The 27,262-nt window shown below is 42.4% G+C and overlaps 1 protein-coding gene across 1 annotated transcript in view; it reads left to right on the plus strand.

The window, feature by feature from the left end:
- Positions 1–4,340: 4,340 nt before the first annotated feature.
- Positions 4,341–27,262, plus strand: part of phlpp2 (PH domain and leucine rich repeat protein phosphatase 2) — a 31,374-nt gene continuing 8,452 nt past the window's right edge. Inside the window, exons 1-9 of the mRNA XM_030088664.1 lie at positions 4,341–4,710; positions 6,591–6,871; positions 11,728–11,861; positions 20,251–20,441; positions 22,064–22,189; positions 24,792–24,946; positions 25,783–25,929; positions 26,258–26,488; positions 27,046–27,248. Of these exons, the coding sequence (XP_029944524.1) occupies positions 4,498–4,710; positions 6,591–6,871; positions 11,728–11,861; positions 20,251–20,441; positions 22,064–22,189; positions 24,792–24,946; positions 25,783–25,929; positions 26,258–26,488; positions 27,046–27,248 (1,681 nt within the window). The 5' untranslated portion in view covers positions 4,341–4,497. The remainder of the gene's footprint in view (positions 4,711–6,590; positions 6,872–11,727; positions 11,862–20,250; positions 20,442–22,063; positions 22,190–24,791; positions 24,947–25,782; positions 25,930–26,257; positions 26,489–27,045; positions 27,249–27,262) is intronic.

Raw genomic sequence — 27,262 nt, forward strand, 5'->3', positions numbered from 1 at the left:
CTCGCTCATGTTCTCTGTGCATGCATGGCACTATTTTCACCTTTTGTGGTCTCTAAAATGAAAGTGTATTGTAAAACACCATCTCTCTTTTTTAAATCCAACATCACACAGCTACAAATCATATATTAAAGCAGTTTTTTTTTTTTTCCTTTGTAGGAATTTTTACATCGATTTTTTTTTTTTATTACTTCCGGTCTGCTTTAACTCTGATATGCCTGTACTACAAGCTTATAGCCACCAGGGGGAGCTGTGCAAAACGGAAGGCGGACGGGATAGGAAAGGACGTTTCATCCATCTATTCCTGAATGTTTTAGTTTTTGTTTGTATCGTCTTATTCAGCCAGTGTGTACCCTTGTTAATCACAGAAGAACATTTTATTTGAATCCTCCAGCAAGTCATGCTGTTCGAAATATACAAACACAAATGAACCCATCATAAGTGCTTTGGACACTAACTTAAACTGAAGAAAGAGAAACAAATACTCCCCATCAGAGAGGTGTGTGAGAGTGTGTGTGTGTGTGTGTGTGTGTTCGGATGAGTGTGTGAGAGAGGAAATGATCGCACTTGAGAGGGCGTGATGGTGTGCAACATGTCTTTTATCTATAATATGACATGATTTTTTGGCTGCAATTTCAATTCAGCTTCTGAGCTGCATGTGACAACCAGTGTAAATAATACCATTTCTACTCTTGACCTGAGACTCTTTTTGAAACGCAAGAACAGTTCAAAGGAATGAAGTCTGCCACGCCACCTTCATGGGTCAGTACTAACACGTACAATTAGAAGCTGTTCGGATGGTGCCCAGTACTGTTCCTGTTTCTGAGAGGCTGTTGAAGGTGCACATCTGTCATTGAATTTAATTGGATAATTGATTTGTGTTTTTGTTTTGTTTTGTTTTGTTTTGTTCTGTTTTTTTGTTCTTTTTTTGGGGGGGTGAATTCAGTGTATAAAGGGCTTGGAAGAGCATCTGAATTCATGACATGTTCACGTTCCCTGTTGAATCAGAATAAACAATGCATCCACTGTAATTTGAAGACAAAATCTCTGACCCTTCCTGAGATTTGCCCTGATTGAAAACTAAACGGTGTCTTGATTGGTTGGTTGGGGCGGGAGAAGGCATGAGGTTTTCCAGTCACGGTTGACATGGTGAACTGTATCCCAGTTCCTTGGCTTCAAGGTGAGTGTGAATGTCAGACTGAAAATATGAAGTGATGATTAAAGATGAGAAGTTGTAAACTTATTAAATGGGATATTTTCAATTTATGCTGTGTATTCTTGTCTTTGGGTTGGAGAAAATGGATCAAGCGAATAAAAAAAAAAATCAAATAAAAAATCTAGAAGAACTATGGATGTTTTTCTTTCTTGGTTTGAATATAATGTCAATGATTAAGAGCAAATTTTTTTCAAGTTTTCTTGGGAAGAATTTAAGTGCCAGTAGATTTTTTTTTTTGTTTACACATTTTCCTATACCATTTCTTTGGCTTTAACTTTTGAAAAGAGAATTTGATCGGCATATTTACTAAACTGATGGAAAGACTGAACACAGGACAATAAAAAAGAAAAAAATAACAGAAAACGCACAGTCATTCAACAATGTCGGGACAACAGTGTCTCTTCTGAGTGAGTCCACTGTTCAGGAGGGTGTTGGCCTTGGGGAGGGGGGAAAAAAACTATGTTGCACTCTGGAGGTGTGAACCTTTAGAGCCCTGTACCGCCGCCCTGGTGGCAGAGGAGAGAACAGGCTCTGCCCGGGTGCACTTCCCTTTATTTCCACAGTACTGATTTGTTGCCATCCATCCTTTCCTCAGCTTGTAGAGATTGTATCCATCTCAATGATTCAATATACTGGATAGTTAGGATTTCACAGTGACAATACATTGTTTTTAAAATATAGCAAATAGGAAATTGCAAAAATGTCAGCCTCTCTACTTGTTTCAAAGATATTATCTTTGTGATTAATGACATGGATGGAGTGTCTTGCATAATTAAATGTGAGGTTATTTCTTACTCAGAATTAAAGGTGAGCAGTGTCTGGAGGGGGATTTAAAAGCACATCAGCTTGGATTTTCGTGGACCCTCTCCGGTTGGGGTCCTTTCAATAATAATCTGCACCATTTGTCCACTAAAAGCTGTCAGATTTGCCAACGAGTCAGAACAGTGAGGATTTTCTTCTGACGTTCTGACCCAGCACATATTTATTCATTTTTAAATATAAATCTGGATGGATTTTATACAGGCCTGTCGGACCAGAAAATACCAGTGGAGATCACTGGTAGTTTGAATTTTCAGACTTATTTAAGGAGCATATCCACTATTTAAAGGGTCAGACTGGAACCATCCTTGTGGTCTTCTTGTGTGAGCAGGGACTTTCTTCCAACAGATATTCTACTTTCCTCCACTGTTTCAGATCAGTTGGTGATTTTAATTTGCCTCTAGAAGTGAGTGTCACAGTAGAATATGTCGATTGAGATCTGATGTGAAGCTGAAGCAGTCAACCTTTTAGGCTCCCCTTGTTAAATGATTCATTTATTTTATTATCATTTTAATTTTTTTTTCAGGGTGAATCAGACACAGCCACCAATCTTGACATTGGACTCCTTACAATGTTTTTGGTAATGCCGTCTCAATATTTAGTTTGTATTTTATAATATATATAGAGCAGGAAAAATAAGGTCCACATGACTGTTTATAACTCAGTCAACCACTGTGCTGGAAGAAAGATGGCAGACAGATGACGGCAAAATGTCAGTAAAATCAAGAAGAAAAATTATTTTCAGCCAAAGAACTCAGTGTATTTCTTTATAATGAACTCAGCTTTGAGGACTCAAGGTGTGTGGTTTTGGACAAAGACAGTATTTTGTGTCTCTAATTTTCATTTGCTATTATGCTTTTACAAGTCAAATATCAATTTACTCTTTATAAAACAATATTTTTCATTGTTTTCAGCCAGGAGTTGAAAAATACTAATATTAAAATGTGTAAATTATAATTAATTGCCAGAAGAATTACTGTTGCATGAATGAATTCAGTGTAAATTAGAAGTGAATCTTTAAATGTGGTATATAATCAATACCAAATAACTAATTCAGTTTCCATCCATAGCTATAATTTCTATTAAAATTTACCAGCTTTATTGTCAGTAAGATTATTGTAAATATTGCAGCCTTGATAATCAATAGATAAAAGGTTAACCCACTTGGTTCAGTAATGGCAGCTTTGTTGATTTTATTAACTGTAAAAAAAAATGTGAGGAACACTCTACAAACTTTTCAATTTTATTTTTACATTTACAAGTTTACATGATTTTGAGCTGTTTGTTTTGGAATGAACATTGATCAATAATAATTTATTTTCAGGGTGTGGTGTCAAGAAACACCATCTACTCACTCAATGATGCCAATATTGACCATGCAATTATATTCATTTCTAAAACAGGTGGATGAAACAAGCACTTTGAGGTAAATACTGAATATCCATCCATCTTGTACTATCTGGTTTTGAGTTGCTGTGGACAGAGGTTGAACCCAGCTCACAATAGACAACCACACAATTTAGAAAAATCAAATAATATGCTTTGGAACTGACTCAATTTGGACTGTGGGAAGAACCACACACACTGTCATCCACACTGAGGAGCACCAGTTACCCTTATTACTCATGTTTTTTGAACTGTGGGAGGGGACTGGGGTACCTGCAGGAAACCCACACATGCACAGGGATAACATGCAAACTCCACATAGAAATTTTAACCCACGATTTTCTAGCTGTGAGGTGAGAGTACCAACTACTGCACCAAGATGCAAACTAAGATCCCTTTCACAGAGCTTAAACCATTTTGCACACTCTTCACATTTATTTTTTACATTTTGTGTTATTATTATTATTTTTAATTATTATTGTTGTTGTTAAAGACTGTTGTCACCCATACACAATAAAAAAAGCCCTGCATGCTATAGACTTTTGAATTTAATTCCCATGAGTCTTTAGATATAGCCAGCTATTCAAACTACCAAACTCATGTTTTGACAATAGTTGTATTTTCCTCATGTTTTACTGTCATTTTGTTATTGTTAAAGATGTACAGGAAGGCATGATGCTTGGAAAAGGCCCTCAGTGGCCCTCAGGTGTCCCCTGCCGCCCTGTGGCCCCTCAGGCGTCCCTCAGGGCAGTCTGCTGGGGCCACTGGTTAAAGTTGAGCGCGCGTTCGACACGCCCCTCACTCGAGCTGCATCAAGTGCTTCGACTGCCTTTGAATCCACGTTACAGCGAAGCGTCTCCAATGGGAACCGAGCGGCGGCTGTTGAATAATAAAGCCCGAGCCCGCCCAGTTGATGTTTATTGATCGGCTCTCCGGCAGGCCCCTCTGACAGCAGTCAGATCAGTCGGGATATGGCGTCGCTGCTCCGACACGGGATGAATTTTCACCTCTCCGCGGGAGTCTGCGGGCGGCGCACCGGGACGGCGCTGCGTTTCTGCCGCTGCTGAGACGGATCCTACATGGCGATGGAGGTCGAGGACAACAACGCGGCGGTCGCTGCGGCGAACGTTCAAGCGGGCATCGGGAAAGGAGGGGACGTCGGAGATAACGGGGCTTGCATAGACAGGCAGCCGGACACGGTGGTCCACCAGGCGGGGCTGAATCCGACTGCGGGTCGCGGCAGCCGCAGTGGACCGGGGGCTCACGCTGCAACCGGGATCCGAGTGCTAAAGGCAGGTCAAACCCGGGGGGGGGGGGTTCAGCCCTGATCGATTCAGGGTGGGCGAATCAAGGGGGCACAGGGGGGGCTGCACAGATACCTCCGTTAAATGTCAAGATTTCCGCCTACATTTGCAGGAGGTGATTGAAACAGGGCAAAGTGCAGGATGGAAAGGCATCAAGGCGGCTTTACGTAACAGCTGAGATCTCCTCTAATTGATGCCTAATCTGTGGATGATTGTCATCCAGAGAGGAATGTGCCACGGCCAATTTAATAGCATCAGATCACACACACACACACACACACACACACACACACACACACACACACACACACACACACACACAGTATACTTACAGCTTTTATTGGAGGGCCCACTGCTTTTTTATTCAGTTTTCTGTGACATTTCATGGACAGACACATGATGTGCAATGACATGTAATGACAAATACAAATCCCCAGCCAGCCACCTCACACACACACACACACACACACACACACACACTGAGACAGACCACATATTTTCACTGTGTATGTTTTTACTCATTTATTTCCAGGAGAATACCTACAGATATACTTGTAATAAAATAGGTCATCTTTTTCACTGTATTGCTTTTATCACACTGACATTTCTGCATCCAGGTGTCATGCTTGAAAAGCACATTTGAGTCATGATGGATAGTTAATGGCAATTTATTTATAGTTTGTTTTTCCTGTTTGATAAATCATCAGGAAGAAAATTTACCAAGATACATGCATTAAATGTGGATTACTAACAAATAAATGGGTTTTTTTTTCTTCCAATTGGAGCTTGACAAATATATATTGTTCTTTTTTGTGAAGTCCTGCTTTGTGTTCACACAGTGACACATTTACCTGCTCAGTACATCTGTAGTCAGCCGGGGCGACCACTGACTGACTCCACAGCAGCCAGCAGCAGTTCGCTGCTTCATGCAGACACACCTCGACTTGAGCTGTCAGGGAACAACACAGGCAGCCTCTTCTGCTGTAGCCACACAGGGTATTCTTCAACAGGTGTGGGTGTTTTAATGGTCACTCTGTCACCCTCATCCTTTTAACTCTGATCGCAGTGTGACCTGCTGAAGTGGTGGAAGTGAAAGCATCTCTTTGTGTGTGAGGGCAGACATTTGAGAAATAAGGGAATTAAAGTAAAATGGATGTATATGAATAGCTGTGATGAGTAGAATGTGCTTTAACTATTCCAACCGCAGTATGAGTAAGAGATACAGTGCATTAATAATCTATTAACAATTTAACTCTTTAATCCAGTGACAGTACTGAACAGTTATCGTTTGATGATTTAAAAGTTTGTCATTACATATTTGCAGTCAGACTTTACCGTCAAGTGAGGAAGGTGAGGCGAAGAAATGATGCTAAATTAAAGGCAGTGCTGTTGGTTCAGAGGCCGCCGAGTTCAGTGTAGATGAGTTCACAGATGAAAGCAACTGTATGTGTCAGCTCATAATGAACAACTGCATATGTGCTAATAACTAGATATTGATTTTATTGCAACAACATACTCCATTCCAGCTAACTCCACTGCACTGATTTCCAGCCATGTCACATCATGTCGCTTTGGTAACAAAGCATGTATACTGGCAATAACAGGCCCTGGTGATAATTATGCTGTTCACTAGGTTTAATATGTGGCATTTGCAATTTCACAACAAGCTCTAAAACCACTTATTGAGAGATAGTGAATTACTGACATTATCCAGTGGGTTTCTCACCTCACAGATGTCGTGTTGAAATAAACCTGTCTGGGATTATTTGCTGTACGTCTTGCCTCAAGCTCTCATGCCTCTCAGCTGTTCTGCTGATCTTTATCTGACTGCAATCTGTGTGTTAACAAGACTTTTTCTGTGTCAGCAGCGCAACATAAAGCGTAACGGCAGCCGCGGCTGCGTGACGAGAAAGACCAGATTTGGATCGCGAGAGCGGGACTGGCTGAAGGGGGATCCCCAGCGAGGCTGTGTGTGTCTGTATGGGGGCACGGTGGACCCCCAGCCGCCTGCCTCTGGCCCTCAGGCCTCCTCCACCCCTCAGACTGACCTGCAGCTTGTACTCTGCTCCACCAGCACCACAGTGGAGGAGCTGTGTGCTCAGAGGGATGGGCAGGCGCTCTACGTCCAGCTGCATGGAGACCTTGTCAGGTAGATGCATTCTGTGTGAATTCTCTATAAACTTACCTCTGTTGAAGTTTTGAGCAAGCCTAGTGCGTAGATATGTCAGTTCCTCAATCTGTACGAGGAAGCTGGGCCTCAGGTAAAGAGTGATGTGAGGGAAGTGCACTTGCATCCAGGATCCAACAGCTGCAGTTTAGCTGCAGCATCTTCGAGGGATCTGTTCAGTAAAGCATTGCTGTGCAGTCTAAAGCACATGAAACCTGTCAATGTAGCTATTGCACAATCTCGCATTAAAAACAAAAAGTCAGAATAAACTGAAAAATAAAAAGATGCTCTGGACTGTAGTTGCTTGAATACGGTGAGAGTGAAATATGAGAGATGATGCAGCTTTTTTAGCCTGCATTAATAGAAGCACATCTCTTCTATCAGACAAAGAAAACTAGAGCTGAAATGAGTATAATGCTCACTTCAGCATTGAATAAAAGCAGTACAGCTGTATCACAGTTCCAAAAGAATATCCTAATTTCTTCATCAATTTTACAATGAAAAAATTATTTGAGCATATTTTAAATATATGATTAAAATTAAATGTGCCCTTTAAGAAATTGGAATTTTTTCAAAGGACAAAGCACTGAGAAGGTAATCTTTTTCCCCTGTCATCCTGGGCTCCCTTATACCCTGGAGGTACGTGACTGCAGCTGAAACACATTGGTATGCTGAAATAAAAAAATCACCACTTGATTTTCTGTGAAAGAAATCAGATTGTTATTTGCTTATCTGTCACCGAGACAGACTCCGTCTCTTTGCTAAGTGAAACCAGCGTGAAGATATCAGAAAGGCTTATTAGAAAGAGCCTTACACGGAAGCTCAGCTTTAAAATGGGCGCACATGATGTCGTCTTCATTTTCTCACTGTCAAGAAGAACGTTATGCCGGGCATGTCCGCTTTGTTCTCGTCATGATCTGTTTCTCCAGTGTAGTCAGCTGTTAAATGGAACCTTAAGTTACTTCAGTGATGCAAAACAAGAACAACATTATTTCAGTATTATCAGTTATAATGTGACACTTTATTCAGGTTCTTTCTTTTTACACCAAAGAACATGCAGAAATATTTTCAAATTGCATTATCATTCACATTATTTTGAGATTTCAGTCAGGTGCCTGTGGGGAGGTCCTCCCTGCGCCACCATGAATGCAGCATTTTGTACAATATTTGTAAACATATTACAAATGAATCTGTTAATATGCTTTAGATGCTAGGGTAGAGTAGCCAATCAATAAGAGACGACATGCTGATGACATGATTAGAGGCTGGTTATTACTATATATCACGTTAAATGTGCAGTATCTAATTTGTCCCATTCAAAACCCAGAAAAGGTACTTAAAGGGAACCAGAGTCATTCCACTGGTGTGTGTGTGTGGTGCTGTAGGTATCAGTACTGAAAGTAGAAAGCTGATCAGCTAGTCTTGGTCTTTTCAGTCTTGTAATTTTTTTTCCTCTCTGTCCTCAGTCCAATAATAAAAATGGCAGATTGGACAGTAAACACAACAGATCCTTAAGCCGTTGATGATTACTACCCCCCATTAAAAAAAACCCAAATAGATTCAAAACTGCTACGAATCACTTCTGCCACTTAATGCGCAGAAGTGACATTACCCACATTTTACATACTGCAACTTGAACAGTAGGAAACAAAAGTGCTTGTTTCCTGAAGCTGGAGGCATTGCAGGGTAATTTAGACTGGCAATAAATGAAAGGTAAGCCTCTGCTCATGCTGTTAGTTCAGTTTATATTCCAGCAGCACGGCTTTTAAATTCAAGTCTGCCAGGAAGGCCAGGTGGATTTAGATTTAATAATAAAGTCTTCAGCCCTGAAAAACTGGCTGTCGGCATTTCAGGAAAACTGGAAATGTGGTTGAAACAATGAGACAGCACATACAGTAAAACAAATCACTGCAGGCGCCATAAAATAAAAGCCTAAGTTTTACTCTTTTATTTTTGTACAAATCTTGTAAACTTTTGTCCATAAATGAATCTATGACTATGATTGAGAAAAGGTCCAGGTATTTTATAAATAAGCTTTTGAGTATAAAAAGCTGCTGATAACTGAGCTGTGCACAGAGGATGCTTTTGGAAGCGCTTGATAGAAGCGACTGAGGCTTTTTTTAGTGATTTTCTTTTTTTAGCTGCTAGTACTGTGCTGCTTACAGGAAGACGAGGTCTCGGCTCTTTCTTGCTTGTGTTCTCAGCCGGACAAACTCCCTTTAAAGATAAATTTACTGAGGCAGAGCGGCTGATGGAGGACATCCATCCCTCCATTCATTCTTCTTTGAATCACTTATTTCACTCAGCGTCACGGTGCCAGCAGGGTGAGCAGAGCAGTCTGCTGTTTTTTTTTCCCCCCTCTCCAAAGCAACAGGCTCTTCCTTAGAGGGAGATTCATAAATTCTCCCAGGGCAGATTGGATATGTAATCCCTCGTACGTGTTTTGGGTATGCCCAGAGTTTCCACCCAGTTTGTCATCCACAGATCACTTCCACAGGGAGGCTCGCAGACGTCTCCGCCGGCTCCTCTCGGGGGAGTTGCGGGCTTCATACTGTGGGGCCTCGTAAATCTCTGCGCTCCTCTCTCAAAAATGTAAATACAGGTCACTTTAGTAGCTGAGTCACATGCATCTAAAGCAAAATGAAGCTGGGAGCGCAACCCTGGATGAGGTAAAGGCTGGATGGACGAAGTGAGATACACAAACAGCTTGCGTTGAATGCTAGTGGATTAATTATCTTAAGTTGTAATCTGAGTGCTTAATATCACCTTTGATCGTGTTTTTCATTGAACAGTCATCATTTGTTAAATGAAGATTGTAATAATCATGGTAATGTTAATAATTTAAAAAAAAACAAAGACAGAATGATACATAAAAAGCTGAAAAACACCAAGTTTTATAAAAAATATTCTGTTTAGCTACATAGCATGTGCAAGACAAGTTTTATTTAGCATTTTTTTAATTATCCTGTGTGCGTTTTAGATCCAAAAAATTAAAATTAATGTGGATTTAATCCAACATGTGTTGAACATAATCCAAGCCTGACTCTATATTGGTTTTACTTGCCAATATAGCATTAAATGAACTACTAAGTAATATGTTTCCACTGTTTTGCTGCAGTTTTTCTCTGCCAGTCGTCATGAAAGACAGTTAAAGCTCACTCAGTGGTGTATGCTTTTTTTGCTCTTTGCACCACCTGCCAGTTACTACAACATAGATGAGCAACGCAGCATAGATAAAGGTATTAGGAGCATATTGCTGGGTTCTCGCAGATGTCACCTGAACGGCGGGGCCGTTCTTTTGCTGGACAGCCAATCTCCCACACTTCTCTCTGGACTAGTCAGTGCTTCTGCAGTAAACCATCAGCCCATTTCTGCACAACTTATTTTCGTTCTTGAGGATGGATGAACCCACTTGGGTGCCATTTGACAGAGATTCAGCTCCACGCTTCATTGTCAACGCTGAAAGATTTGGGAATAGATGAGGCATGGCTGTGTGAATGGTCAACAGGGACTGTCAGTCATCCTATTACTGCCTTCTGGAAGTTGCCTAAATCCTGCTTTGAGATGTAGAAGCCACAGCTGTCCAAAGTCAGCGAACAGCATCCTGCGAATCATAACAGCTGAGGAATGAAAGGCCGACTTTGGAGAGGAAATGTGTAGTGACATTTGTTTTCATTCTACGTGTTTATTTCTGCCTCATTTACAGGAAGTATTACACCATTAATCAAGTTTTCTCTGCAGCTCACTATTTACTAATGCTTACATATTTGTGAAAAACCAGCATGAATTGGCGTGTTTATCTGTCCAGCTGCTGATTGGGAAATAAATAAACGTGACTACTATCAGCTGGTGAGAGCCAGAGTCTATCACAGCTGGAAAATGCATTCGAATGGACACTTCAGACTCTCTGTCAAGGCACTTATCAGAAGACATCAGATGACTTCTGACAGTTTCCCAGCTGATCGGATAGAGAGTGTGATTTATATTTTCTATGGCGCTTTTAAGACTTTCTTCATGCGAGCATTAGAGGCACCAGATTTCAGCGCCGACAGTCATTGTGTAAGATGTCAGCAATCTCGGTCTTTAAAGGGATCAGCGGCGGACTGAGGCCATTTTGCCAGATGAACTCAAATCCATGATTAGACAAAACCAGACTCATTTATATATTTCATCAGAGTTCTGGAATGAGGGAGTATGAATATGGACTTGTTCATTTTCCTGATGAAGTGCAGCTTCACCATGAGCATAAAACTAGGAGTGGATGCTATTAAAATCCATTTAACTCCTTTTTGAGCCAGCAAAAGCCCTTTAAGGTAGCAGTATCATCTTTGGACTTTGCGCAATTGCATACTTAAGTTTGTCCGTGTTTTGTTTAGTCAGTGTTCAGAAATGCAAACCCTCCCTTGATTGTTGTACCGAATCTTGCAGTTGTAGTTCATCTCGGCCTGCTGGAATGTTGAATGTAGAATATCACTGTGATTATGCTGTTGTTATCCCAGTTTTTAGCTCATTTTGATAAAGTTTCATTACATTTACATTGAGGTAAATAATGTTTCTTTAAACAAATAGAAGTTTTATTAAACTCCAATTATTCTTGTTTTTTTCTTGATTCCTAAACTATAAGAAAATAAAGCATGCAGAAGAAATAACATAAACATGCTCATATTTTCTTTGTTTTTAGACATTGTGGACTGGTCTCAGGCCAGTTTTCTTGGTAAATCCAGAGCTCACTCAATAATCCAGCCGGCCAGATTATTTCCGGTGTATTTTAGAATGGGCAGAAGTGGGTTCGGTGTCCAGCGCTCTCACCCGGATTCTCGCCGTCTCTGGTCCCGCAGGAGGCTCGAGCCCTCGGAGCGTCCGCTGCAGATGGTGTACGACTACCTGACGTCGATGGGCTATGCAGACCCTGTGCGAGTGCAGCAGGAAGCCGCCAATTCGGACCTCAGCTGTCTGATCCGCTTCTACAGCGGTGAGTACTCAACTCAGCTGCAGCGACCAGTTTTCGCTGTCCGACTTCGGGACTGGAATGACTGAATGTGGCGGTATCGGTGTGATAGATGCAGCTCCAGAGAATACAGAGCTGCTCACATGTGCTCATCGACGTCCCAGGGCCTCTTCGTTTGATTGCAGTCTGGGGCCTAACGACACTCTGCAGCAGCAGCAATTAAAGGATTTGTGTTTTTGAGGGCAAGTGGTGAATGATGTCCTGTAATGCATTTCCGCTTCATGAAGCAGCCGACGTTCCTGCTGAGTCAGTGGAACTCCTCGTGTTTGGGGTTAGAGCAGCTCTTGTGCCAGGGAACGAGGAGGACCGAGCATCGAAAGGCTTCTCATGCACTTCCTTCCACAGTAAATACACAGAACACCGTATGCTCCAGTGCACTGCTGTCACGATGACTAAAAGAACGTTTGTGTTGAAATCCTGCAAGGTGACTTTAAAAACTTTCTCGATGTTGACACAGCAGATTTAATTAGTCTAAGATCAACTGAATCCCATTTAGATTGTGCTTTTGTCAGAATCAAATGATGTTATCGGATGCGTTAGATATTTTTTTGACACTTTACACAGGTTTTTTTTTTAAGTTGTCCTGACTGAGTTGTCATAATTATATGGACGCTGTCAGTTTCTGATAATCATCATTCAATATCAAAAGTCATGTTAATCAAACTATTGATCAAATTCCTCCGGCACTCATCCTGTTAATGTGCTCTGATCCGTCGCGCCCGATATCTAAAGCGCAGCATCAACTTCTCAGCATGGCAGCTGAGGAGCTGAGCTGACAGCGGCCCGGTGAAGGTGGAGCTATGTCAGTCGTGTGGAGGTGGAGGGTTTTTTTTTTTTTTTTTAAGTGCATGGCATGCTCAGCAATGCTAAGTGCTGCATTTCCACAACAGCAGACGCGTCCATACATGCAGTGGTTCACAACCATTCTGACCACTGTTCCTGTTACCACCAGAAGCAATTCTGTGCTTTTCTCCACATCTTACTAAATGAGCAGGACAAAATGGAAATGCAGTATTTTTCAAGTAATTCTGTGAATATCCATGTCAGTATGTAGAACTCATATGTGTACTTCATCTGTAAACAAGTGGTGTTGACTCATTCCTTGTTTATTCTTAAATCATGATAAAGGCTCTCGATATGATGAGCACAATTTCACATCACAGCGTCTTAACGTCTCACAAAAATATTGTGTAAACAGCACTGCCATGTTAAAATGTCATACCAGTCTACTTTACTGTTGTTTCTGCACTTTTCTTGTTACCCTGTCATTCAAAATTATAGACAAAAAAAAAGTCTCAGAGCTAACTTTGACTTATACTCAGACATTATATTTTGCTGCGCTATTTAAGTGCTGTTTGTTTATTTAGCGGGCAGATTGGGAGCTCTCAGTATCGTCAGTCTTATTCTTAGTCCTCGTGTGTCCAGCGGCCCTCTGTCTGTCGCTTCTCTCTTGCCAACATGAGAACTTGTCAGATCTTGGCTTGTATCAGCAGTCAGGCCACCAGAGTCTAGCCAGGCTCCTCTGAAACTTCCTGCCTCCTTTTGTCAGCTCATGGGAAAACGGGACCGGGGACCAGGCACGACTGGTATTCAGGCACAGTTGGTGCGAAGCTGAAGTCCAACCGGACGACTTTATTTGATGCCTGGAGAATTGATAAAGAAGAAGCAGCTGGTGGTTTTTAGGCTGCGTTTACTTATCTCAGTGTGTTCGGCTTGTTTTTACTCTCAAATAGGCCGCCTTCACATTTCGTTGTGTGTTTTGGGAGATTCTCCTGTACGACTTCCCGATCGATTTTCTTTTGATGGATTGAAACTACGGGAGCGCAATCTCATGTTGCAGGTTTTTATTAAACGGGCCTCGAGAGCTCTCCAGTCACGCCGCTTCACCGGTGGACCTCTTTTATTTGACTGGCTCCGGGTAACCTTGGTTTTTTTATTCCCTCCCACACTGGAGCTGTAGGTGGGCCGTGTGTGCATTGTTGAAACATAAAACAGCAGCTTTGTTCCGAGGCCCTTCTCCCAGGTGTTCGCTTCCCTAACAGCTGTTGCCGGGGGTAGTGATCTGACTAAGCAGATGAGGGAAACTGTGGTCCGTCTGCAGAACCACCTGATGTGCTGCACTGCGTGTCCCTGCGCGGCACTAAGCCGGCTTTTGAGACTCCACGTCGGTGGACAATACTGTTCTTAACCTCTCGGTATTTGTAATATAAATCTTGAGGACTTGAAGTACATTACAGGGCCATGCTGTGGTCGTACATCTTGGTTTTGGTGCCTATCGCATTTGAATATTCCATTAAAAAGTTTTAACAGCAGCCTGGATTTCCATCATCATATTCTCAACAAACCACAAGAAAACAAAACACCTTTTTTCAGTGTTTTACTTCCACCTGCTTTGTATTTTACAGAATCTTGGTTACCTCTCCAGGACTCTCCAAACCACTCATATAAATCCATCTGAGGAGTAAATCTGCCCACTGCTGTGCTTCACAGGCATGCAATCAGTGAGAGAACGAGATAAGGATTTATTGTATTTACTTACTGGTCCATTTTCAAAGATGTGCGTTTCGTCTGTTGAATTGCAGATTTTTCAGCTGTGTGTGCTTTTAGCTCACTCCTGATCATGTGAGTTTTATTTTCACACAACGGCGTTTTACAGCACAATCCACTTGAGTGTTTCAAAGTTCAGTGCAGCAGGTAATTTATTAAACTTCGCCACAGTTTAATTTACTCGGGGAAACTCCCCCCCCCCCCCCCCCACACACACACACACACACACACACACCCCTCTGCTTCAGTGCACAGATGAAATTAAAACAAACATGGGCGAGGGAGTAAACATTTCAAAATACTGACTTAATCAAAAAAAGCTCCCAGTGAAAACAACAGTGGAGACCTGAGGGGGAGCAGCTCTTTGAGCCGGGCCCATGCAGCTGCAGTCCAGATGAGGCCCGCCGGACGCTCCGGAGCTCATCCCTTGGGCTGCGTTCCACCTCTGAGTGGGTGATCTCTTACATCTTTGAGCTCAGAGACCTGAAGCTGCTGGGTGTATTTGGTATTCGGCCCACTGTCAGGGTCACAGCAGAAGACAGTGACTCACCTCGGAGCATTGTGAACCCACCTAATGAGTTATTGATTTGACGGGTGCTGATTTACAAGACCGAAATGAAGACTGGAGATGTCTCCAGCTGCGACGACGTGGACGGCGAACCTCTTTGTCTCAGTGTTTTGTCATCAAGTCAAAATAATCATCTCCTGGGGGAACGGAAAAACTCAAACGCAAGCCAGAACTCAAGCAGAGAGTTGTTTCTTCATCTAATTGTTTGAAAGGGAACGGCGATGGTTTACATGGACAAAAAACAAGAGCAAAAGTCTGAGATTGAGATCCCAGTTCCCACAGAATTGCCCTGAGGAGCAGCGGTCTGCAGAGAGCAGCCTCTCTGTGATTTCCTCGGAATATGCCTTTTCTGTGATGGAGTTCGGCTTTCTCCCAAGGATTTCCTCTCTCCCTCCTCAACCCTGCAGACCGGCTCTCATCCTGTAATCATGGCGAGGTTTCAGGGCAGATGGATTACTACTGCTGAATCATATCCACCATTTTATTGCTCTCTTATAGCGTCGGCTCAATCGGAGAGCGGCGTTCAGCTTTGCGTGCTCCATTCATGTCCGGCGCGCCGCTCTATCGCTTTATTTGATATGAAAGTTGGAGTTAAAGTGTTATTTCGAAGAGAGGTAAACACGGACCACCGAGGGGAGGCATCTGGGTGGTGGGTTGAATTTGAATTTGCTGCCAAAAAGAGCTTGCTGTTCTGAGTCAAATCAGACTGTGTTTCCGCCTCCACTGACCCCCTACTGCATGCTAATGCAATCTATGCAATCTTGAGCAAGACAAAAAAAGCTCTGGGATACAGGGAGTATTGTATTCAGCTGAGTGCTCAGCAGTTGCATTGAAATCATCCAATACATGAAGAGGAACTGATGGGAGATAAAATATTACCACAAAAGAGGTTCTGATCATGACAAAGTCCCTTGATTATGAAAAATCAGCTGTGCCTGTTAAAGCTTTTGCACTTAATGCAGCAATGATCCATTTTAGGAATGTTCCATTTTCACATCGTCTGAAGAGGTTTGTAGGGGAGTCGATCCTTCGCTGGACGTCATTTTGTTGCTGTCTCTCCATCATCTCTTCATCAATACTTAGTAAATCATGATTATTATACTTCTGTTAGAGCGATTAATTTGCTGATGTGCGTTCTGTATGATGTTTACTTGTTCGTCTGTTATGATTTATTTGTGCCGGCTGTTCTAACAGGACTCCAACTATTTCCAGTTGTTTGAATTATTAATTAGAGGAGTTCTTTTCTAAATTAATCACCCATTCATCGCCTGTGTAACTCACACAGTGGAGCCACAGACAGGGAGGGCGGGGTGTCCCCGGACAGCTCACCTCTTCATCACAGGGCAAACGCAGAGAGAAGACAGACAGTCGCACAGACACACAACGAGAGGCAATTTGGAATCACAAATTAAGCTTAAAATGAGAAGAAACAATAGTACTCAAAGAAAATGTAATTAAAATATCTGTTTTTCATTGTTTTTCAAGCTTGTTTTTAAACTTTGTGGTGCTTTGCACAGGATACTTTGTTTTTGTCTGACATGTTCTCCAGATGTTCTGCTTTTAAGAGGTTAATGAAGAACAAAAAACATCAGTAAATGGATACGGCAACGTCCAGGTCAAGACAAATAGGAGGCACCATGTGCGAAGCTGCCATGTACATGTGGGTGTCCAGCAAAGTTCACTTTCACACCGGCACGTGGAAAAAAAAACTTGTGCTTTGTTGTTGTGTCGAGTTTCTTTACAGAAGCATTGTTTATTTTTTTGTGCCATTGATAGTCCAGTAAAGATTGTTTCAGCTGTAAGGAAGCACGCTGAGTAACCTGAAAAACATAAATAAATCGGTGTCCTTCTTTACAGCAGGAAAAAGTTAAAGTTTTCCATTTTTTTCATGACTCCACTCAAAAGAAGTTGATAACTTAATCAAAAATGAACCCAGTAAAATCAGCACATATGAGATATTCTCTTTCTATAAGCTGTATATGTCAGATTTCTTGGACATGAGCGCTATCATACACTGGTTTCTTCCCTCTATCTGAAAACATGCACTTCAGGCTAATCGGTGGGTTTAAGTCACTGCCCAGTGTGAATCTTGCTGTGACAGACTGATCTTCCTGGGACGGTCTGGTGACCTGTTCAGGGTTTCTCCCGTCCTCACCTCTCAGTTATCCTGCGTCCCTGAGTTAGATGAAGTTGTAAAGAAGATGGATAGATGGAGGGACACACACAAATAAAAAAGGTGAAACTGTATCACATCCTCCCCTGTGGAAAGAAGCACGAGGAAGATGTGCAAATATTGCTTCAAGTTTTTGTAGATTAAACATTCACCTTATTGTTGTTATGCTTGAATTCCTTTCCCATCATCCATTCCCATCTTTCATATCCTCCTCCCTTCTCGCTGCCACCTCTCTTTCCCCCACTTGTTTCTTTCTTTATTTTTGCCCTGTAGTGATATGAGAGCAGAATTTCTTGCAGATTTACAGCTCATCTGCTTCTCCGTGTGAAGTGGGACGTCAGCGGCTCTGTCATGTCAAAGGCTGCCGGTGAAGAGATGAAGAGTCTGTCGCTCGTCAGACTGCCCCTGGAGTCTGGCAGCCTCTCCCATGTTTGACACCAGTTGATTATAGTTCAGTGGAGGTGGGTCGCAGCGCTTCTCCTCCAGAAAAATTTGTCGCACAACTTGTCACCGAGCGCCGCCTGGAACTGCTGCCAGTGGTCAACATTATTCATTATTGATGGGACGGGATTGATTCTGGACTGGGAGAGGTCTCAGTAGACAGTATGGAGGTTTACCAACACGCACTGGACTTTGATTTTGTTAACAACCTGTTTCCCCGGCAACGATTAGTCCAGCAGACCTTGGGGGAAAACGTGTGTGTTTGCTTTAGAAGTTGTCTGTATGGAAGTCATTTGGTGTTGTGCAGATGAGACAGTGACTCTAAGACAAATGGTTACATGGGAATAAAAATGCAAACAGGAGTATAGTGTTGTGTACAGTCAGTGTGCATGAGCACGATTTATCTGCATTTGATGCGTGTATTTACTGACTGATATCTGAAGCAGTTAACATGTTTAAGTTTATACTCTAGGTGACACTAAGGTGCTTAACTGAAGATTGATTTTCACACAGAGACATCCCTTATTGATTCTATTGTGTTTTGTGCTTGTATTAACTTTAACATGCATGCTGAACTAAGTAGATGGATTAGTTGATTTTTTTTTTTTTTTTTTTCAATTTTCAATTTTATTTCGATAGTGTTAAAACACAGTAATCTGAAGGCACTTTTACAGGGAAAATCAAAACATGTTTCGGTGTCTGAAGTGTGTCCTTGTGTCACAACCAGATTTTTTTTAATATGAGGGAAGTGGATTACATTAAAGGAGATATGTTTAATTCAGTATTGTCCTTATATCAAATGCAGCTTCTCTAGAGAGTCCATTGGTGTGTTTACATAGTTGTGTTGCAGACAAAGGAATATAACAGCAAGTGAAATAGCTTTGTTCAATTTTACTTTTTATTATCACCATTTCAGAAAAAAATGGAAATTTCTGTGTTTAACAATTTTTAGATCGATTGCCATGTATTAAAGGCTCTTTGAACTTGTTATTTGTGGCAGCAAAGAAGGCAGTGTCCATCCATTCATCATTCTTCTATGCCTGCTACATCCAGGGTGTGGTTGTGGAGAACCAGAGCTAAATGAGAGCTGATTCACTGAACTCAGCAGTCCATCACAGGACTTATGCAAAGAAACACTACTGCTCACACATCCACACTGCAGTTTAGACAAACACACGTCGTTGTGATTGCGAGAGGAAAGCCACGTGTGCGCAGGAATAACATAAAAACTCAACACCAAAAGCAACTAAGCTTTGACTGGAACAAGGCTCTTTTTTATCATTATTTTTTACCACAACACTTATCTAGAGGAGAAAGCTTTGGATTTTCAAAGAGAGTTGTTATTTATGATGAGAGAAACACTTCTTCATGGTTTAGAGACGTTATCGATGTGGACATATCAGGTGAAGTGCCTGTTTTCTGTTGATGTACTTTAAAGTCAGTCAGAGCTTCATGTCAGCCTTTATCAGCTTTAGTCTCTTGAGCGCTGCAGTGTGTGAGTGCTTTGCTTCATTACAATCTGACACTGTTTAAATTAAGAATAAATAAACTGTGTCAATACTTGACAGTTATCAATAGATTTGTACTGTTTGCTGCAAAAGTGCAGTTAAATTTATTGTCCAGATGTTAACTCCCGTCCTCCCTGCGTTGACCCAGAGATGTTTTCTGTCGGGAAACCCAACGACCGGAGCAGCTAATGATCTGCAATGCAGCCAATTTATTACCAGGTCTGTTTTGTTCATTAACAGTTTCCCTGATGAAGAAAAACATGAAGAGGCCTTCATTTCACCCGGACGCCCTTGTGAAGTGAAAAGGGTGGCGGAGGGAAGGATGGAGTCAGACAGAAAGAGGGAGCGAGTGAGACCGGATTGCCAACGAGAGGCTCTGAGTGGGCGGCAGCATAAGTTGGTTTGAGGAAAAATTTAACAACAGAGGACAGAAGGCTGAGGCAATGTCTCCTCCATGCTTTTTCTGACCTGCCATTAACCTGAGTGTACTTGAAGCCCGGCAGCGGCGGCGGCTGCGCCGTCCCGATGTGTCCTTCAGCAGAGCCCGGCGAAGCCTGCCTGCCGCGCACGTTGGCATAATTGAATTTAACGGAGTGAAGTTAAATGTGACAAAATCCTGAGTCATTCATCAATATGACTGATGCCTCTCCCCTCGGTAGGACAGCAGTCACGGAAAAAAAAAAGAAGAGGAAGAAGCAGGAAAACGAAATCAACAGCAGAGACTCTAATATGACTTTGATTTAACAGTATTTTAGCAGTGTAGTTTAAAGGATGTGCTCTTTTTTCATTACTGTGAAATCAAAGTGTCATTTAGCGGTTAGATTTACCCCAAGTCAGGGGATATGAGGTAAGAGGGCAGTGTCCACGATAAGTACTGATGTAAGTCCGGTTCCTGGAAGTGCGACGGCAAGGAGTCGACTAATATATAGCTGATCTCATGATGACCCACGATTGTCTGCATGACTTCACTTTCTGGAAACTTCATCCAGTGTGAAACCGCAGAGCATTTGCTGTTAATTAGCGGGATTTGTTTGTCACAGCTGGGTTTGGGACTCTCTTCGATTCGATTAATGCTTGTAGATTTGCTCTGACCTCCCTGTGCTTTTTTCCCTCCAGAGCGTCCGGTGAACGCAGACCAGCTGGAGCGCACTTTGCTGAAAGGCGTGTTCAGCGTCAGGAAGGGCAAGACGCAGCTGCACAAGTGGGCGGAGCGGCAGGTCATCCTCTGCGGCACCTGTTTAATCGTGGCCTCGGTGAAGGACAGCCTGACCGGGAAGATGCACATCCTGCCCCTGGTGGGGGGGAAGGTGAGAGTTCAGTGTTCGGACATCAGGCGACACAGAAAAGGTGTTAACCTCTCTGTGCCCCCGGTGTGCAGCTCATGCTCCAGACGCTACGACAACACAGCTGTGCTGACGGGCTGGACGGAGCGAAGAGATGACACTCTGCAGTGACACTTGTGTCATCAGTGTCTCGGTCTCTCGGGTCCCAGATAAATGAGTCTTAAATGAGTCTTCAGGATTAACGTGTTAAAAGTCTCACACAGTTTTTGGTGTGTGTTTATATTGTTAATGATTTGAAATAGCCTGCTCTGTCTTGTGATAAATGCCTTGTGTTCAGTTTGGACCCTGAACTCCTCTTGAAATTGCTTTTTTTTTTTTATTGTAAGATGAAGCTGAAAACTGTTTTCTAAGTTTTTCTGAACTATCAAATTTGATTTCATTAGACGGGATACTGGCCTCTAATGTGAAACACACTGATCACACACATTAGTACGATCATCTGCCTTCACAAGCATTGTGGACCCAGAGAGGTTTGGACTCCACTGAACCTCTGAGAGTGTGCTGTGGCATCTGGCATGTGAGCGAGAGATCCTGAAGCCCTTCAGGTTGGGAGTCGGGGGATTGTTTGGACCATGTGCATCAATAAGTCACAACTAGGTTTTTCCTCGACATCAGTGTTTGAAACTTGTCAAAGCCTTACACCCATACAATTTTTTACTTATTATTTTTTAATTACGTATATTTTTTGAATTTTCTAATATGTCCTTTTCGAAGACAAAATTTCACTTGCTGCCTAATACGCTCCACCTACAAACAGGTGCCATGATAGAAAGGTAATCAGAGTTCCTCACTCCACCGGCCTGTGGTCAGAATGTTACAGCTGATCAGGTTTACACCTTGATGCTGAGCAAACCTGCACATGACCGTTCACTTTCTCCAGTAAGAAAGAACCGAGCGTTAGAAATGGAGTGTTTTTGTTTTGGAAACAGAAACATTGCTTGTGAATTATGTCTCTATAACAGCTGCTTACTTAACTATGTGCAGTTAACATGGTGTTGACTGCGCAGCAATAAAGCTTACAACATGTCGGGGGTTATGAAATAGAAACCCTCAGCAGCAGCATTCATCATTTGACATTGTTTGCTCCCACAAACATGGTACTTGAGTCTCAGTGGTAATAATTTTTTGTGAGACAAATCAGTGGGACGCTAGTCCCTCTTGAACAGCTTCACTATGCTGAGGGTGACAGAACTCTCCGGCTAATTCCAACTAACAACGGGTAAAGTCAGGCTGGACCCTGGACATGTTGCCAGACAGAGACAGCAACAGACCTGCAAGCAATTTTGGGTCAACAATTAACTTCAAACTTGAGTTGCATGTATTTATAGTGTGTGAGAGACCTGGAGTTCCCCTAACGCTCAGGGAAAGCATGCAACACAAGCAAAAGGGCCAGCCTGAACTCAAACCCATGAAATTCTCACTATGCAGCCCATCATTTCTTTATTCACACTCAGAAAGAAGAACCGCGACAATAACTTCACTGAAAGCGATGCTGTTTCCTCCATTTCATGAAAAAATACAATGAACCCAACTGTATTATGACAACAAAACTGTAATGCTGATTGTTTTGATGTGTCTGTTTTGAGGTGGAGGAGGTGAAGCGGAGGCAGCACTGTCTGATGTTCAGCTCGGCTGGATCCCAGGCCCAGACGTACTTCGTCAACTTTGACACACTCGCCGACTACCAGCGGTGGCATCGGCAGGCGTCAAAAGTAAGCCAGCTGCGCTACGTTGTGTGTATACAAAAACATGTCTTCCTCCCTTGCTTTTTTCCCCCAGCAGTAGCATATTTGCAGTTCTGGACTTGTTCTTCCATTAGAGATTTCTGTTGGTGCTACGGTCGCATTCCCTGTTTGAAACAGAGAAAAAGTAGAATATGTCTGTTCAGATAGTTGAGCTCTATAGAATCATTTAGAGTCCATGTGTAATGATTTCTGCAGATTTTCCTGATACACATCCTGCTAATTAGCACAACTCTTTTTGAATTTGTGTCATGTCATGTTTGTCTGTCGGAGAAATCTGCCAGTCCTTTCCCGCTGTCATTAAAAAAAATAAAAAAGCTATTGTTCCCGTCCTGCTCAACTTGCTTTGTCTCTAATATCCTAATTAATGGCTGTTGTGCCGCAGCTCCTTCCTGGAGCTGAAACGGCCTCTGTGAGGGCCTCCACTGAGGCACAGCCAGCACACAATTAGCCATGGACAGAGAAAGCCAACGGAAAAAAAAAAGACAATCCCATTAGTTGCAGATTCCTGCTAAATCCAGGATCTCTCTCCACCATGGTGGTATGGATTACTGAGTTAGACCAGCCTGGTACCTCTGGGCTGCATCTCAGACTAGAGGTTTCTATGGAGACGACTGATGATGACTGATGAAGACGTTCTCTGGATATGGGCCAGTGTTTATGCTACACTGCATAAATCTTAAGTGTGTGTGTGTGTGTGTGTGTGTGTGTGTGTGTGTGTGTGTGTGTGTGTGTGTGTGTGTGTGTGTGTGAGAGAGAGAGAGAGAGAGAGAGAGAGAGCACGAGAGAGTTGTCAGCAATTGTATTTGTGCTCACCAAAAAAAACAAAAAAAAAACAAGCAGACGAGGACCGAATAGTGGAGAGGAGGGACACATGACAGAGCTGAATGGAAAGTAGAATTTTACTGTCAAATCACCATCTTATTAATTATTTATAGCTTAGCACAAATCAGCACATTTCATTAAAGAAAATATACCCGAATAAACTACACACTAAAGTACAATTTTAGAACAGAGGCAGCTGCGCTGACATATAATTTACGTTCTCATGTATTTATTAAAGAAAACCCTCAACTATTACAGAAAATAACTGCACAATGATTTTGCATTTTTTTTCACTGATTCTTTCTTCACATGAAATTAAAATGGAGAATGAAACATTTCCCTACATTCAGCTGTGTTTGTCGAGTTTGTGAAAAGCAGAAAACTTTAGTTGTTCACATGTGTAGGAGCTGATTGAGGGGATGACAGTAAATTGTAAAAACAAAAAAAAAACAATCTCTTTACAGTGTGTCACAGTGTTTCACCGCCACTGTGTATAATTACTAAGCAAGTCATCCAAAGCATGAAATCTGCCCTATTTTCTCTCTGTCTCCATCCCCCAACGTCACATCGCGTATTTACTCTTTTTAATGACGAGTTGCTTTTTTTTTCCGAGAGGCTGGCAGATGAGTTGATTTGTGGGAAATGAGCAATTTTGTCTTTGCTGCCTCTAAAAGCAGTGACGTGATGCCATGCTCTGCTGAGCAGCCGTCCTATTTTCTGGGTTTGCTGCGCCGTGTGCAGCCCGGTAGTTAATGGAGGAGACAGTCCTCAGACCGGGACCGGGCCAGCACAGTTTGGTGCCGCGCGCCGACGGCCAGCTCATAAACAGTCATCTCTTGGGTGATGGAGGGTTTGCAAACCTGCGGCTTTTGAAAGAAAATAATGAGAAATAAATTCCTCCGAGTGACAGTCAGAATAAATATGACAGAACAAGTATATGAAGTCCCAAATTTAGATCCAGACACAAACGTATTCACTACTCTCGAGTTCTCTAAACATGTTTGGAAAAAGTGAACCTCTGCATTCAGTCACAGGTTACAAGTCCACTGCTTGAGACGGCAGCCGTACAGCTGTGCCAACTGGAAATGTTTTCCAGGCAAATTGAGAGTATAAATGCTGTGATAGTGGAATTTATTACAGTGCAGCTGAATCAGACTGAGACAGCCTGATTAATTTGTTCCCGTAAAAATTTTTAAGTGGAAAAAATAAATGGAAAACTTTATTTATTAGCTCCATTGCAGCACAAGTTTGACAAATTCGACTGCAAGTATGTGGCAAAAGTTTTTCTGTTCCTAATTTAGCGACCTAATTGTATTGGGGAAAAGCAGCACTGTTCATCTTAAAACAGTCTTGACAAGGCAGCCAAGCACTTGTTTAACATTAAAACAATAAAATGACTTTCAGCTCCCACTGTAAGAAACTGGGCACAATAAGTTCATGTTCAGACTCTTTTGATTTAAGACTTTAAAGCCAGAATGAAATCAAGGATGAGCGACAGAGGACGCAGAGTGGAGCTGATTGGCTCCAGCAGACAGATCGTTGGACGGTAACAACAAAACTGACAGTCAGCTGATTTAACAAGCGCGGGAAAGTGGGAGGAACCTGGAGGACAGATCAGCAGGAAAATAGTCTTGGCAGTAATTTGTGAAGTAAACACCTTTTTCTTGTAAAAGTTGTCAATGCAACTGTATTTTTGTTTGTGTGTGTGTGTGTGTGTGTGTGTGTGTGTGTGTGTGTGTGTGCGTAGGTGGTGTCTCAGACAATCAGCCTGGTCGACCTCTCCTGCTACAGTCTGGAATCGGTTCCTGAGTATCTGTTTTACAGTCAGGATATCACCCACCTCAACCTGCGACACAACTTCATGAGCCTGCAGGGTCCTGAAGGCCTGCTCAACCTCTCTAGGTATCAACTCTGAAAGTTTGTGGTTAAAACAGATAGTTGTCGTTCATCTGGAACACATGGATTGTAGTCTTATGTAGTCCAAGTCTTCTATCTATCTTTTCTGCTTAAAGTGTGCTTTTTGTGTAGAATTCAGTCCTCTGAGCGCCCAGTGGAGATCAGAGACGCTAGTTAAAGAAAATCCATGTAATATAGCTGCAGCATACTTATCGTAGTATACAGTATATTGTAACAATAATGTTGAAAAAGTGACAGAATTTAATTGGGTGTATTGATATGCTTGTTGATTTTCTACTAACTGCGTCACTTTTCTGCCGTATTCATCTCCAAACCCTTTGCTTCTTGTTTTGTGGCTCAATCACAGTTAACTGACTGGGTGTGTTTATTCTATCCTATTATTGACATTTCAAATCAGCCCTAACGTGCAGCATGTCGAAAATAATTCCTCATCAATCTGCTCTGTCTGGCTCTGTCTTATGTAGCGTATTTATAAAAAGTCACACATGAATTTATGACCAGTCTGGAGCACAAATAAAGCTTTAACAGGGTTGCAGGGGACCTGGAGGAAATGAATCTTTAGGCATTGATTTATCCAGTCATCACCGGAAATATCAAGGCTGCATACTTGTACTCACTTTCCTTGACAAATATGAAAACAGCAGTTCTTAAAAACGTTTCATTCACAGTTTAAGCTTCATTTGGGGCTCTGTGAGTGTGCTCGACGGAGGTGTTGAATGGGAGACTACTTCATCACCTGCTGGAACATATTTCTTTGCCGTGTTTGCAGCTCATCTAAAGTCATCAAAAGTTATTCATATGCTGTTTCTTTTTTTCTTTAGGTTTTCCCAGCTAAAGAGTCTGAACTTGTCTCACAACCGCCTGGGTGTTTTTCCTGAATGTGTGTGTGAGATCCTCACGCTAACTGAGCTCAACCTCTCCTGCAACAGTCTCCACAGCATCCCGGCGCAGATCGGAAATCTCCAAAAGTGAGACACACCAAACAGGACATGTGCACTTAGAGTTTATACTGATATACAGTCGATATGTTCGAAGATGCATGCTTAGAAAAACACGGCTCGATTACATTAGATGTGTGATGTGCAAGATGCTAAACTGCAAGTTGCTTTGTAGATGCTGTCCTTTTTTAATGTTTGCTCATAGCCACGCAGTGGACTGCAGAATGCAGCTTTCTAAACAATGGATATAATTACAAATGATGCAAACAGATATTTGGCTCCTCGAAAAGCAAAGATAAGCAAGACACACATATTTGTGGTTTCTTTCTTTTTTTTTTTTTCTTTTTTTTTTTGGCAGCCTGCAGACGCTGTCTTTGGACGGGAACCACCTCAGCTCCCTGCCCGAAGAGCTGGGTGGCCTGTTTCAGCTCAATAGCCTGGGGCTCTCATTCAACAACTTCTCTTCCATCCCTGCTGTGCTGGAGAGACTGAGCGCAGTGGACAAGCTGGCTATGGCCGGGAACAGAGTGGAGAGTCTGGAGTTGTGTACTTTGGTCAGAATGAGCCACCTGAAAAACATTGATCTCCGGTAAGAGGGCGATCGGGGAACAAACAGCTCTCAGCCTTCTCCGTCTCGTCTGACTCAATAAATCGGCCCATCTGTTATTGCGCGTGCAGTATTGGGTCAGTGTGTTTTATGGAAAAGTCAGTTTTACCATTCGCTGGCAGTCAGTCAGTCATATGAGGGCAGGCGGAGAATAATTCTGTCTTGAGTTTCTCTCTTTCCTGCACCTTTTCTTCATTGTTGACATAAAGACAAATGTCCCGGCACAGCCGCTTTGCCTTACCTTTCTATTTCACATTTATTTATAGAGGCCGTATTTGCTGAGAGCAAATACTTTTTCCTGCATGGCATTGCCTCTTACCTACATTCACACCTGGGTGCTGCCCAGATCTGTAGGCATACATATCTGCAGCTCTGCAAGAACAGACGGATGCTAAGCATTAAATGAATAATGAGAAAAGAGAAAACTCTACTTAATGTTTTTCCTACTAATAACTCCACAGATCAAACCGGCGACCGCTGCTCTCCACACAGTATATTATTGTTTATTGATATTTCTTTGTTCTCACTGTCAACTGTAGCTTAAATGGGCTGCGATGGGTAAAAAGTGAGAGTCTAGAGGCAGTGAACCAGGTGACCCAGCTGGACTTACGAGACAATTGCCTGGACTCGCTGGACCTGAGCTCCATCTGCAACCTGGAGACTCTGCACTGCCAGCGCAACCGGCTGGGGACCCTCACGCTCAGCGGCTTCACGCTGCGCATGCTCCACGCCAGCAGCAACCGTGAGTCAAACAGA

This window comes from Salarias fasciatus, chromosome 1, assembly GCF_902148845.1.
Source record: "Salarias fasciatus chromosome 1, fSalaFa1.1, whole genome shotgun sequence".
Lineage (NCBI taxonomy): Eukaryota > Metazoa > Chordata > Actinopteri > Blenniiformes > Blenniidae > Salarias > Salarias fasciatus.